The sequence below is a fragment of the Pseudoliparis swirei genome, chromosome 9 (genome assembly GCF_029220125.1).
Source record: "Pseudoliparis swirei isolate HS2019 ecotype Mariana Trench chromosome 9, NWPU_hadal_v1, whole genome shotgun sequence".
Taxonomy (NCBI): domain Eukaryota; kingdom Metazoa; phylum Chordata; class Actinopteri; order Perciformes; family Liparidae; genus Pseudoliparis; species Pseudoliparis swirei.
In genome coordinates, this window is record NC_079396.1 from 966569 (window position 1) to 981314 (window position 14746).

A 14746-nucleotide genomic window follows, 5' to 3' on the forward strand; every position below is an offset into this window, starting at 1 on the left:
ACATGGACCCGTCTAGTCTCTGAACCACCATCACATGGACCCGCTAGTCTCTGCACCACCCTCCCAGGGTCACATGGCCCCCGTGGACTCACCGCCTGGCCCTCCATGGCCGCCCTCTGCCTGCCCAGGACGTCCTGCAGCTGGGTGAAGTGCTGGATGAAGGCCACCACCTCGGCCTGGAAGCGCTGCGTGTGCACGTACTGCACCGAGGCCATCTGCAGGGACACCTTGATGTCGCACTCGCGCTGCAGGTGAGGGTCCGGCTGGCCGTACCTGAGGGGACCGGGACACATCAGCAGGAGTAGGGAGGTTCTTCGGGAGCATGATGTTGTGATGTTGTATTTACTTGTGGATGTTGAATATGAGCGCCTCCCCTCCCCGCGTGGTGAAGCGCTCCCTGTAGAGGTCACCGTGGGGGGTCAGGTCACTCAGGGACAGGCTGCCTAGACTGCCTTGCAGAGCCAGGTCTCCGTCTACAGACACGATGTAGTCAAATTAAACATGCAAGAACACTCCTGGTCAAAGTCTGGGGTCACATAGAAATGTCCTTATTTATCAAAGCTGTTTTTTTAAATGTAATCATAAACACATCTCTACATAGTTAATGTGGTAGTGACTATTGTCTGGTGTAATGAAGTCTCTACATAGTTAATGTGGTAGTGACTATTCTCTGGTGCAATGAAGTCTACATAGTTAATGTGGTAGTGACTATTCTCTGGTGTAATGAAGTCTACATAGTTAATGTGGTAGTGACTATTCTCTGGTGTAATGAAGTCTACATAGTTAATGTGGTAGTGACTATTCTCTGGTGTAATGAAGTCTACATAGTTAATGTGGTAGTGACTATTCTCTGGTGTGTAATGAAGTCACCGTCGACCATAACATTCTACTCCATCGTCTTCGCTCGACAATTGGACTCTCTGACTCTGCCCTAAACTGGTTCACCTCATATCTCACCGGGAGGACTGAGCATGTCACCTTGGGAGTGGCAAAATCACAAACACACTGTGTGAACTGTGGTGTCCCTCAAGGATCAGTCCTCGGCCCCACCCTTTTCACCATATACATGTCCCCCCTTGGTCGTGTCATCAGCCGGCATGGAATATCTTTCCATTGCTATGCTGATGACACGCAGCTCTACATCAGAACAAAGCCAACCCCTTCTGCACCTCTGCCATCATCCAACATAACCACATGCCTGGAGGAGATAGAGGTGTGGATGAAGCAAAACTTCCTTCAATTAAACAGCTCCAAGACTGAAGCCATTCTAGTTGGCACTCCACATCAGGTCCTTTCATCCTCCATCACCAGCATCACCTTCTCCGTCAGAACATTTCACTCCAACTGTCACCAATCTGGGTGTTAAAATGGATCCTCACCTGACCTTTGAGGCCCACATCAAACAAACATGCAAGACCTCCTTCTACCACCTCAGAAATATTACAAACTCCCTCCTTCACTCAGCCTATCAGATGCTGAAAAGCTTGTCCATGCCTTTGTCTCCTCCAGGCTGGATTACTGTAACGCACTTCTCATTGGGACTTCTGCCAAGAACATCCAGAAGCTGCAATACATCCAGAACAGTGCTGCTAGGATCCTGATGAGAGTGCGGAAGTATGAGCACATCACGCCCATACTCAAATTATTGCATTGGCTCCCGGTCTTACTCAGGATTGACTACAAAATCACCCTCTTCACCTATCAGTATTCATGGAAATGCGCCTCATATATCAAAGAACTTCTCACCCCACAAAATTCCACGAGGAGCCTACGCCTGAAAAGGCAAACCTCCTTCTTCCCCAGGACCAAACTGAAAATTATGGGAGACCGAGCCTTCTGTCGCTGCCCGAGACTGTGGAATGCCCTCCCAAACCAGCTGAGGACAGCACAGACTGTGGATGTTTTTAAAAAGGCCTAAAAACACACCTTTTTAATATAGCTTTTCACTAGATTTGAACATAGACGTCGCTGCTTTTATTCTGTTTTATCTAAACCATTTTTACTTTGTAGCACTTTGAGTTTTGCCCATGCAAATTAAAAAGTGCATTATAAATATAATCTATTATTATTATAAGTCTCTACATAGTTAATGTGGTAGTGACTATTCTCTGGTGTAATGAAGTCTACATAGTTAATGTGGTAGTGACTATTCTCTGGTGTGTAATGTAGTCTCTACATAGTTAATGTGGTAGTGACTATTCTCTGGTGTTAATGAAGTCTCTACATAGTTAATGTGGTAGTGACTATTCTCTGGTGTGTAATGTAGTCTCTACATAGTTAATGTGGTAGTGACTATTCTCTGGTGTAATGAAGTCTCTACATTGTTAATGTGGTAGTGACTATTCTCTGGTGTGTAATGTAGACTCTACATAGTTAATGTGGTAGTGACTATTCTCTGGTGTTAATGAAGTCTCTACATAGTTAATGTGGTAGTGACTATTCTCTGGTGTGTAATGTAGTCTCTACATAGTTAATGTGGTAGTGACTATTCTCTGGTGTTAATGAAGTCTCTACATAGTTAATGTGGTAGTGACTATTCTCTGGTGTGTAATGAAGTCTCTACATAGTTAATGTGGTAGTGACTATTCTCTGGTGTAATGAAGTCTCTACATTGTTAATGTGGTAGTGACTATTCTCTGGTGTGTAATGTAGACTCTACATAGTTAATGTGGTAGTGACTATTCTCTGGTGTTAATGAAGTCTCTACATAGTTAATGTGGTAGTGACTATTCTCTGGTGTAATGTAGTCTCTACATAGTTAATGTGGTAGTGACTATTCTCTGGTGTAATGAAGTCTACATAGTTAATGTGGTAGTGACTATTCTCTGGTGTGTAATGAAGTCTCTACATAGTTAATGTGGTAGTGGCTATTCTCTGGTGTGTAATGAAGTCTCTACATAGTTAATGTGGTAGTGACTATTCTCTGGTGTAATGAAGTCTCTACATAGTTAATGTGGTAGTGACTATTCTCTGGTGTTAATGAAGTCTCTACAGAGGTGTGTAGAGGCCCATCTCCAGTGTTCTAGTGGTACATTGTGTTATCGCCTTAGAAGTCTAGCGGCGGGGTAGAAAACCCTTTAAACCCTTTTTATGTGAGCGCAGCTGAAAACAGTTATGCTGCTGAGAGAAGCTATAAAACTGGCCTTCCTTTGGGCCACAAAAGGAACTACATTAATATTTACTATAAACATCATTTATAACCTCGTGAAGGACGAGATTTAATATTCATGAGATGAATAAATGAGTTTGATGATGATGCGTCGTGTTCTCACCCAGCATCTCCACGTGAGCAGACAGCTTGGACACGCTGGCTCGGGCCAGCTCGTTCAGCTTCTTGTTCAGCACCAGAGACAAAGAATGGACCTACAGGTGGACACAGGGACAGGTGGACAGGTGGACACAGGGACACGTGGACAGGTGGACACAGGGACAGGTAGGGAGAGGTGGACACATAGACAGGTGGACACAGGGACAGGTGGACACATAGACAGGTGGACACAGGGACAGGTGGACACATAGACAGGTGGACACATAGACAGGTGGACACAGGGACAGGTGGACACATAGACAGGTGGACACAGGGACAGGTGGACACATAGACAGGTGGACACAGGGACAGGTGGACACATAGACAGGTGGACACATAGACAGGTGGACAGGGTTCATCAAACATGTGAAGCCACACAGAGAAAAGACAGAACCAGGAGCATCTCAGGAGAATAAGTTATAACTCTATATATGATCTCATTATGAGGGTCAGGTCCTACCTTCAGGTCCACTTTGGTGTTGACAGGCTGCGCGGTCTCCTCCTCGCCGAGGTCCGGCTCGTAGGACGGCCCCCCCGGCTCGGTGGGCGGCGACATCGGGGGAGCCCTCACGGCGTGGTTGTTGGCCGTGGAGCCGATCCCGAAGAAGTCCAGGATGACCACCCAGGTCTGCAGCGTGATCAGCACGTCCAGGCAGTTGAAGTCCACGTCCACGCTGCGGCCCACCCGGCCGTAGCGCGTCTGGAACTCGGGGTGGTTCTGGTCCACCAGCAGGACGTTGATGTGCACGAGGGAGTCGTCGAAGTCCGGGGGCGGCTGGGGGGACGGGGTCTGGTAGGTGGGGGAGGGGGGCGGGGTGCTGGGGCACTCCGGGTCCCTCTTGGACTTGCGGCTGCCGGCCGAAGGCGTGCTGGGATGCCTCTGGTAGAGCTGGAACACGTTCTGGGCCTCCTCCATGTGCGTGGGCAGCGAGCGCGGCATGTCGGGGTACAGGGCGTTGGAGGCCGAGGGGCAGCTCTGGGACAGGTACTCCTTGGGGCTGAAGCTGGAGGCCTTGGGGGCGCCGCGAGACACCATCAGGTGTTTGTACTTGGACTCGGGGTTCTGCTCCAGGAGGTCCTCCATGAGCAGCGAGCGCAGCGCCAGCTGCACGGCCAGCAGGTGGGGGTGGTCTCGGGTCACGTCGCCCTCCAGGTCCTGGAAGCGCAGGCTGACCAGGCCCTGGGAGCCCTGGGTCAGGTCGGCGCTCAGCTGCACCTGCACCTCCGCCACGTGCAAGGTGACCTTCAGCTGGGTGAAGGAGGCGGGCGCCGCGGGCTGAGACTGCAGAGGCATCGGGGACGACAGGGACGAGTGGGAGAAGCTGAGGTAGGGGGGGTCCCGGGCAAACAGCCCCCCCTGGGGGTCGGGGAAGCGGTGCGGCCGGGTGGAGGAAGGCGTGGGGGGAGGGGGGGTGGGCGGCTGGCTGGGGGTGACGCGCTGCTCCTCGGTCAGGGTCAGGTTGTCCAACGTCTGGAGGACCTGTTCATACACGGGCTTACACAGGAACACCTGGAGGCAGAGGGGCCAACGCGGACACAATAAGAGCTTAGATACACCCAGAGGCTCTGCAGAGACCACGTGAGACCACGTGAGACCACGTGAGAACACGTGAGACAACATGAGACCACGTGAGAACACATGAGACCACGTGAGACCACGTGAGACCACGTGAGACCACGTGAGACCACGTGAGAACACGTGAGACCACGTGAGAACACATGAGACCACGTGAGACAACGTGAGACCACGTGAGACCACGTGAGACCACGTGAGACCACGTGAGACCACGTGAGACCACATGAGACCACATGAGACCACGTGAGACCACATGAGACCACGTGAGAACACATGAGACCACGTGAGACCACGTGAGACCACGTGAGACCACGTGAGAACACATGAGACCACGTGAGACCACATGAGAACACATGGGACCACGTGAGAACACATGAGACCACGTGAGACCACATGAGACCACGTGAGACCACGTGAGACCACGTGAGACCACATGAGACCACGTGAGACCACATGAGAACACATGAGACCACGTGAGACCACATGAGACCACGTGAGACCACATGAGACAATATGAGACCACGTGAGAACACATGAGACCACGTGAGACCACATGAGACCACGTGAGACCACGTGAGACCACGTGAGACCACGTGAGACCACATGAGAACACGTGAGACCACGTGAGACCACGTGAGACCACGTGAGACCACGTGAGACCACGTGAGACCACGTGAGAACACATGAGACCACGTGAGACCACGTGAGACCACGTGAGACCACGTGAGACCACGTGAGACCACGTGAGACCACGTGAGACCACGTGAGACCACGTGAGAACACATGAGACCACGTGAGACCACATGAGAACACATGAGACCACGTGAGAACACGTGAGACCACGTGAGACCACATGAGACCACGTGAGACCACGTGAGACCACGTGAGACCACGTGAGAACACATGAGAACACATGAGAACACATGAGACCACGTGAGAACACATGAGACCACATGAGACCACGTGAGAACACATGAGAACACATGAGAACACATGAGAACACATGAGAACACATGAGACCACGTGAGAACACATGAGACCACATGAGACCACGTGAGAACACGTGATATTCACGTGGAGAACACATGAGAACACGGAGAACGCGGAGACCATTTGAGAATACTGCCACGTGAGACCACGTGAGAACACATGACCACGGAAACACGTGAGAACACGGAGAACACGCAGGCTGGAGACCACATGAGACCACGTGAGACCACGTGAGAACACGTGAGACCACGTGAGAACACTTGAGAACGCGTGAGAACGCGTGAGAACACGTGAGAACACGTGAGAACACGTGAGAACACGTGAGAACACGTGAGACCACATGAGACCACGTGAGACCACGTGAGACCACATGAGAACACATGAGACCACGTGAGACCACGTGAGACCACATGAGACCACATGGAGACCACGTGAGAGAGACCACATGAGAGACCACATGAGACCACGTGAGAACACGTGAGACCACGTGAGAATGACATATGAGACCACGTGAGAACACGGAGAACACGGAGAACACGTGGAGAACAAAATGAGAACATCGTGGAGACCACGTGGAGACCACATGAGACCACGGAGACCACGTGAGACCACATGAGACCATCGGAGACCACTGAGACCACATGAGACCACATGAGACCACGTGTGAGACCACGGAGACCACGCGGAGAACACGTGAGACCACGTGAGACGGCATGAGAACACGGAGACCACGTGAGACCACGTGAGACCACGGGTTTTTAGAACTAACCAAAAGTTTTAAAAAACCAAAATGAGAAAACCTTAGGGCCCCCCGGGGAGGCCCCTGAACCCGGGTTTTGGTGTTTCTTGGGATGAATTTACAACTTCCCTTCGATGGGGAAAAAACCACTTTCAGGGTTTTCCAAAAAACCTTCCCCCCGGGGCCTTTTTCCCCGGGGGTTATGGGGTTTTCCCGTGTGGTGTGAAAAAGAACAAGGGGCCGAAGGGGAAGAAACCCGCTGACCCAGCAGCCGGAAAAACTCTGGGGGGGAAAGGGGGCCCTTTTCCCCGGTAGGAAAGAACTGGGGTCCCCGGGCCCCGGGCCCCCGGGTGAAAGGGGGGGCCCCTTTTGGGAAGGCCCCCAAAAAGGGCCCGGGCCCGGAAGAAGGGAAGCCCGCCCGGACCGAGCCGCCTTTAGATTCCCCCGGGCCCCAAAGGGGGGGGCGCCCAAAGGGACCCCCGCGGGTCGGGTCCCGGTTTGGGGTGGAAACCGGGGTCGTCCCGGTTTTACGCCTTTCCCCGGGGTGAACGGGCCGGCCCCGGGGCCCCCTTCCCCGGGGGGGAGCCGGGCCTTCCCCCTTCCCCGGGGGCCAAAAGGTGGCTTATGGGTTTGGCCGAGTACACCGGTGGCCCGCCCGCACCTGGGGGGAAAGGCCTCCCCTTTGGGCCGGCCGGCCCCAAATTGGGATGGTTTTAGTGCCCGGGGCCCCCCGCAGCTCGGGTGCCCGGGCTTCCCGGGGGGGAACCAGGGGCCGAGGAAGGGGGCCCGCTTTCCCCCGGGAAGGTTCCAAAGGGGAGGGGCTTCCCGGGGGCCCCTCCCCCCGAAGGTGCGGGGCCGCCTTCCTGGGTCCTCCCCGCGAGGGGGCCCAAGGGGCCACCAGCCGGGTGCCCCCGGCCGTTCCCTTTGGGGGCCAGCACCCTGGGACCAACCCTTTTTGGCGGCCGCCCGGGGGGCATGGGGGGGGAAGGGTTGGGGGGCCCCCACCCCTCGTTTGGCCGGGGGACGGCCCCCCTTCCTTGGGCCCCAGGGGGAGGCGCCCCCGGGGCCTCTCCCTTTGGGAAAACTTTTGGGGAAATTCCCCCCCACCAGGGTTGGGGGAAGTCCAGGGCCCGAGGGAGGAGGAGCCGCCAGGTTTTGGAGGGAAGTGATCCCTTCCCAGCTTTTGGGGGGCCCCCTTGGCCTTGAGGAACGAACTGGGGGGCCTTCCGGGGGCAGGGCCCACCCAGCTGGGGGGGGGCCCCGGAGGGCCGGGGGGTTTCCAAACCGGGCTTTGGGGCCCCGGACAAGTTGACCGGGTTTCCGGGGGAAAGGGAGGCCCTGGCGGTCCAAACCCCTTCCCGGCCCCCCAAGGGGGACCCTTGGGGGGAAAACCTTGGGGGGAGGAGGGGGTTAGCGGGGTCTCCACCCCAGCTCTTTGTTTGGGGAAATGGGCCCGCACGGGTCCCCGCCCTCCTTCCTCCTCCCGCCCGCACGGGCCCGGGCCCCCGGCCCCAGGGCTTCCTCCCCTTTGGGGGAAGGGCTTTCGGGAGGGTTAGGGGTCCACCATGGGGTCTCGGGGGGTGGTCCCGGTTTTTACCGAGCCGGCACCCCGAGGGGCCTTTCCAGGTTCTGGAGGGGGGTCCGGAGGGCCCCCAAACGGCCCCCAGCTTGATGAAAGGGCCCCTGGTCCAGGAACAGCAAGGGGAACTTCTTCCCCCCGGGGGGCCCCAGCCCCTGGGGCGGCCGAGGGCCCCCATGCTGGGGGAAGGCGGCCGGGTTTCCGTGAAAGGGCCGCCCTTTGGGGAAACGAGGTTCCCCTTGGGGGAAACCCCCAAAGGGGCGTCCGGCCCGGGGGGTTCTGCCAGGGTGGTTCCACCCCCGCCCCCCCCCCCCGGGCCCTGGACGGTCGGGCACCTTTGGGGAGGGGCCCCGGTGGGGTTGGGGCCGAACCCCGGGGCCCCCGGAAGTAGGGGCCCCCACGCCCACCTTTAGAGTTGGTGGGAACCCCCCGGCCACCCCCAGGCCCGGGCCCCCACCAAACATCGGGGTGTTGGGGGTGTCCAGGGTCCCCCTTACGCTCCGCCAAGGGTTCTTGGCCGAGCCCCGGCCCCAGGACTTGTCCTCCCCGGAAAACTTGGGCGTGGCGCCGGGTTTGGGGTCGGGGGACCTTACTTTTTGGGGCCCCGCCTCCCGGGCCGGGCCCCCCCCCGCCCGAACCGCTGGGACCAACCCGGGGGGGTCAACCCAAAGGGACGTGGGCCTTACCGGCACTCCCCCCAAAGGGCCCCCCGGAAATTTGGGGGGGGTTTAAACCCCTCTTTAAACTCACAGAAAAATTTTTTTTTTCCCCCAAATTTTAAACCCCACCTTTGCCCCTCCATTTTTCCCGGTTGTTCCTTTCAAAAAAGGGAAAATTATCTGGGGTTTGAAAAAGGGGTTTCTAAGTTTGGTGAAAATTTTTGCCCTTTCAGGGGACGAAAAATTTTTAAATTTGTTTTTCGCGAAAATTTTAAAAACGCTCCGGCCCGGGGGGGGGAAAAATCCCCCCGTTTTTGGAAGGGGTTTGGGCTTTTTAAACGACTTTTCCCCCCCGCCGGTGGGGCCTGGTCTTGGGGGTCATCCCCTTGGAGGGGGAACCCCCCGGTGGGGTGGGGTAGAATTTTTGGGGCCCCGGCACCTAGGGGCCCCCAAAGTGACCTTGGGTTGGTGAGAAAAATCCCCCCAGGGGACCCCCCGAGGCACGGGCCTGGAGGGAATTTATCCCCGGGGGAAATGGGGCTCAGGGCCAGAGTCCAAAACCTTGGTCCCCCGGGCTTAATGGTTTTCCCCGCAAAAACGGGAGACTTCCCCCAGGAGTTAGGGCCCCCGAGCCTTCCTCCCCCTCCCCCCTTTCCCTTTTCTGCCCATCCCCCCCCTTTCTCTTTTTCCCCCTTTTTACTCCTCCCCCCTTTCCCCCCGCCCTCCCCCCAACTCCCTTTCCCCCTTCCCCTTGGCCCCCCCCTTTCCCTTACCCCTTTTAAAAGGGTTCCGGGAAAATTTTGGTGAATTTATTTTTCGCCCTTTTTAACCCGGGGACAGAAATGAAATAACCCGAAAAGAAAACAACAACAACAGTATTTCACAAACTGTTCTGGCCCCCAAAAGAACCCCCCCACCCGTTACCTTTTGGGGGGAGGGGGGTTGGGTTTTTTGGGGAAGTTAGGGAAAAACCCCCCCTTCCCCAGGGGGCTCACAGGGGGGAAAGGTATTTTTAAAATCAAAAGGGCACATTTGAAAAAATTAAAAATAAAGGGGCCCCAGTCATTTTTTGGGGGAAATTAAAAATCCTACCCGAAGGTTTTAAACCCCTTTTTTCTTTTTCCCCCCCTTTTTCCTTTTTAAAAAACCCCCCAAACCCGCTCCGAGTTCCCCCCCGGTCCCGGTGGGGGGGTGACTCCCCCCCTTTAGGGGGAACTCCGCCCCGGTGGCCTCCGGGTTTTAAGGTGTTCAGGGGTGGGGGTTCCCCCTCCAGGCCTCCTCTCGGGGGGCCACCTCAGGACCCCTGAACCCCTAAACACCCGGGAGGGGAGCCCCCTGAAGGCCCGGAGGCCGTGAGGGGATTTATCCCACTGGGGCCCATGGAGGTGGGGTAAGCAAAAGGCCCGGGGGTGCCCTGGGCCCCGAATTTGGGGGCACTGGACCAAAAGACGGGAGGCCCTGGGGTGCCCCGAGGGTTGGGGGAACCCGGGTCACCTCTCCCTCCTCCTCTTCCTTTCCTCTGGCCTCCCCGGCCCACCCTCCCCCTCTCCTCCTTTTTCCCCCCTCCTCCTCTATCTTCTCCCTTTTTTTGGGGGCCTCCCCTCATCCTCCTTTTTCCCCCTCCCCTCCTTCGCCCCCTTCTTTTCTCCCCCCTCTCCCCCCAAAGGGGGAAGGGTCCAGGGGCGGCCCTGTCCCGGGTTCCCCAGGTTCCATGGCAAACGCCCCACACCCAGGGGGGCAGGGGAAGGGGAGTACCGGGGGCACGCCCAACCCCCAACAGGAGAAATTTTCCCCCAAACCCCTGTTCTCCCCTCCAACATCCCCCCGGCCCTCCCAAACCCTTTTGTGGCTACCGGGGGGGGGGGGGGGAAAGGGGGGGAAGAGGGGGGAGGGGAAAGGGGGGGAGGAAAAAAGGGAAAAAAGGGGGGGAAAAGGAGGAGGGGGGAGGAGGGAAGGAAGGGGGGAGGAGGGAAGGAAAGGAAGGAAAGAGGGGGGAGGGAAAAGGGGAAGAGGAAGGAAGGGGGGGGGGACAAGGGAAAAGGGGAGGAAAGGGGAGGGGGAACCAAGGGGTCTTTGCCCGCCTTCCCGAGGCTCCCTGGATTTCCCCCTGTAAAATTTTGGGGGCCTGGTTTGGGGCAGGCCGGACCCCCCCCTTTTCCGGGGCCCCCCAGCCGGGCGGGGGAGGGTGGCTCCCTGGTTTGGGGTGTTTCAGGGTTTGGGGGTTTCCCCCCAGGGGGCAACAGGTCCTTCTTTTCCCCCTGCTGGAGGGGCAGGCCTCCTAGAAGACCCCAGCCCCCCGGCCCGGAACCCCCTCGGGCCCCGGGGCCCCGGGAGGCCTTCCCAGAACCCGGAGGAAACTCCCGCAGGGGGGGTTTTTCAGGGGCCTCCCGGGTTCCTGGTTTTATTCCCAGCCCCCAAAACCCGGGCCCCAAACCCGAAGGGCCCCAAACTCCCAGCTGCCCTTTTGGGGAGGAGGTTTGGGGGGCAGGGCGGGGTCCTGTGGGCCCACATTTTAAAAAAGGAACCCCCAGGGGGACCATGTGAACCCTCAGGAAGGAAACCCCAAAGGGGGTCCCTTGGGGGCCCCTGAGGAAAAAATGGGGCCTCATCTGGCCATTCCTCCTGTTCCTTTAACCCATCGTGAACCTCCCCCGGGCCCCTTTAACCCCCTCCCGGTCCTTCCTCCCCCCGTGCCCGTCCTCTATGAAAACCATGTGGGAAAATCCTCTGTTTTTGTGTTGTGGCCCATCAAGTGCCCGTAAACCCCCTGAGGGCCAGGGGAACCCCCTTTAGTCCTAAGTGACCTGGGGTATCTGGGCCTGTGCCCCCTGGCCCGGGGGAACCCCCAGTGCCCGGCCGTGCCCATCTGAGGTTCCTGGTGGAAAAACCCACCCGGAACCCAGTGGGGGAACCCCGGCCAGTGAAACCCCTTTGGGGGCCCCGTGAAACCCTGAGCCCCAAGGAGGAGCCCCTTACCTTCCGATAGGCACTGGGGGTTAAAACCTTTTAGGGGCCCCCCCTCCGGGCGGTTTTTAAGGGCCCCCAGGGGAAACCCTTTTTTTGGGTGGTACCCCGGACCTGGGGAAAAGGGGAGGGGGGGGGGAAAAAAGGGGGGAGGGGGGGGAAGGGAGAGAAAGGAAAAGGGGGGGGAGAAGGGGAAAAAGAGAGGGGGAAGAAAAAAAGGGGAAAGAAAAGGGGGGGGAGGGGAGAGGGAAGGGGGGAGGGAGGAGGGGGAAAGGGAAAGGGGAAAGAAGAGAAGAGGGGAGGAGGGGGAGGGGGGAGAGAGGGAAGGAGAGAGAGAGGGGGGGGAAAGGGGGGGGGGGCGAGAAGAGATTTTTGTCACACTCATTCTGCACCCCCACCCCCAGTTAAAAAAGTGATGAAGGAGATGTTTAGGGAAGAAGACCCCCTTCCCGGTGGTTCACCTTCCCGCGGGAAGGGCTCCTGCCCTGGGCCTTTTATCCCCTTTTTTTTGGGCCTCCAAAAGGGCCCTTAAATGTTTCCCAAAACACGAGGAAAAAAAAGGCTCCCAAATGTTCTGGTGCCCGCCCGGGTCCATTTTAATTTTTTTTGGCCCGAGGAAAAAACAAACACCCACCCCTTTTGGTTTTTGGGGGCCTTTTCCAACCGGGGGCACGGGGGTTTTGGGCCCTGGGAGGTCCCCAAATTAATAAACCCGGGAGGGGGAACATTTTTCCCCTAGGGCCAAAAAAAGGGGCCCACCGGTCCATTTCCCAGGGGGCCCCCAAAAATTTTAAATTGTCCCCAGGGTTAAGGGGTGGTCCTCCTTCCCCCCGCCCCCTTCCGTCGGAAGGGGTTCTGGGCCCGGGCAGAAGAGGTTGAACCCCACATGGGGATCCCCGGGGTCCTGTGACCGGGGAACCCATCAGGGGGATCCCGTGAACCTCAACCCGGGATCCCCCCGGAACCCATCTTTAGTCCCGGGAACCTTTTTCTGGGCCTGGGCCCTATCTGTGGGCCGTAACCTCAATCATTTAACCTCCTGTGTCCATGTAAACCTCCCCATGAAAAACCAAAAGTTTTAAACCTTTTTTCCTGGTGTTTTCCTGGTGAACCCCCCCCAAACCCTTTAACCCCAAACAAATTAAAACCTTCAAGGGGAAATTGAACCCCATCATTTTGACCCTTTAACCTTTTTATTTAATTTTTGGGTCCAAAAATTTTTTTTCAATCTTAAAACCCAAAGTGTCCATTGTTTTTTTAAAACCCATATAAATCCATTAAATTATATTTTTGGTTTTCCCGGAAAACCCTCCAACAAAAAAGGGAAAAAAAAGGATCCAAAAGTTAAATCCCTCCGGGGGATCCAGGGGAACCTCATCTGGTATGGAACCTCCTTAATCCCGGCCTCAGGACCTGGAAAAACCTCATGAGACCCAAGGACGCCAACCCCCTCCTTTGGGCGGTTTTAACCACGGGAGGGGTTAAAGACCCAAGGACCCAGGGGGCCTTGGGGCTAAAGGTAGGGGTTAAACCCTTTTATGGAATTTTCACCCCCTTCCTTTGGACGGTTTTATTGGGAAATGGGGGAAGACCCTTTTTATGGACGCCAGCCTTTTCCTTTAACGGGGTTCCTTTGGGGGCCGACACTTTTTTATCGGCCCCAAGGGAAAAGGGGTTTTCTGGGGGGAAGAATCTTTTTTAAAACCGGAAATGACTCTTTTTCACTGGCACAGAACATTTTAAAAAGGTCAAAAGACAATTTTACGGTTTGGTTTTTTGGGGCACCTTTGGGCCAGGGTCTACACCGGTAAGGGGGTCATTTTTCACCGGCCTGACTCTAATTTTTCAGGTTTTTTAAAAGAATTATTTTTACCTGGCCTGTCAGTTATTGGGGGGACGCCCCCTTAGGTTTACGGCCGCCCCATTTTTATGGGCCTACCTCATTTTTCTCCACGAAATTTTTCCCGGTACCACTGGGGGCCTGGCAAGACCAGTTACGGACTCCCTTTGTTTAACCCCCTCTGACACACACCCACAACACATTGCATTTGGGGAAGGGGAAAATTTTTAAAAAAGGCACAGAATTAAATTTTTCATCTTCCCCTGGGTTAATCGGGCCTGCTCCCATTTTTCCCTTCAAACTTTTTTTTTCAATCTGGGGAAAAAAACATTAAAAAGTTAAAAACACACAAAATCAGATTTTACAAAAAAATCAAAAATTCATTGGCCTGACATCTTTTTTCCCCGGGCCATTTTAAATTTTTTTCCCTTTTGGCAAGGGAAATTTTTTTTACTTTATTTTTAAATTATTTTCTTTCACTACTTTTGTTATTTTTTATTTTTCTTTTTTTCCTAACCTTGGAAGCATCTTTTTTTCTGGACTGCTTTTAGGTTTAAATTTGGGGAATAAACCTTTTTTAGGGAAGAAATTTTCCCCTGGGGGACAAACATTTTTGCATCGGTCCATGACCCATTGGGTTTTCCACCTACTTTAATTGTTTTCCTTTCCCGGGGGCCTTTTTTAGGACTGTCTTGGTTTCCCTGGTCCTGCTCCTTTTTTCTTTCCGTCTATTTTCTCTGGGCTCAGAATTAGGGTTACTGGCACATGGAAATTTTTCCCGGGGTTTTGCTTAGGCCGGTTAGAAAATCTAGGGGGGGTCTTCCATGAAAGCCTGGAAGGGGCAACCAAGACCGGTCACAACCCCAGGCACCGGGCCAGGGGGTCTTTTTTCTCGGAAGAACTTTGGGGGTTTTGGCCTGGGGGTCCCATTGTTACCGGGACCAAAATCAATTTTATCTTCCTACAAAGGGGGCCGGGGGCCGCCCCCCCCATTTTTCCCCCGGGGCCCCATGACAAGCACGGAAAAATGCTTTTGGACCTTTCTTTCCTCTAGTTCTCTGGCCCATGACCCCCCCCCAAAGCCCTTTTCCT

General features: G+C 55.5%; 1 protein-coding gene across 1 annotated transcript in view; it reads right to left on the bottom strand.

The window, feature by feature from the left end:
• Positions 1-14746, bottom strand: part of vps13d (vacuolar protein sorting 13 homolog D) — a 69652-nt gene that overhangs the window by 48222 nt on the left and 6684 nt on the right. The window contains exons 4-11 of the mRNA XM_056423420.1: positions 11655-11725; positions 10222-10286; positions 8210-8831; positions 7274-8138; positions 3768-4817; positions 3273-3363; positions 347-473; positions 93-273 (exon numbers count right to left, since the gene is read on the bottom strand). Of these exons, the coding sequence (XP_056279395.1) occupies positions 93-273; positions 347-473; positions 3273-3363; positions 3768-4817; positions 7274-8138; positions 8210-8831; positions 10222-10286; positions 11655-11725 (3072 nt within the window). The remainder of the gene's footprint in view (positions 1-92; positions 274-346; positions 474-3272; positions 3364-3767; positions 4818-7273; positions 8139-8209; positions 8832-10221; positions 10287-11654; positions 11726-14746) is intronic.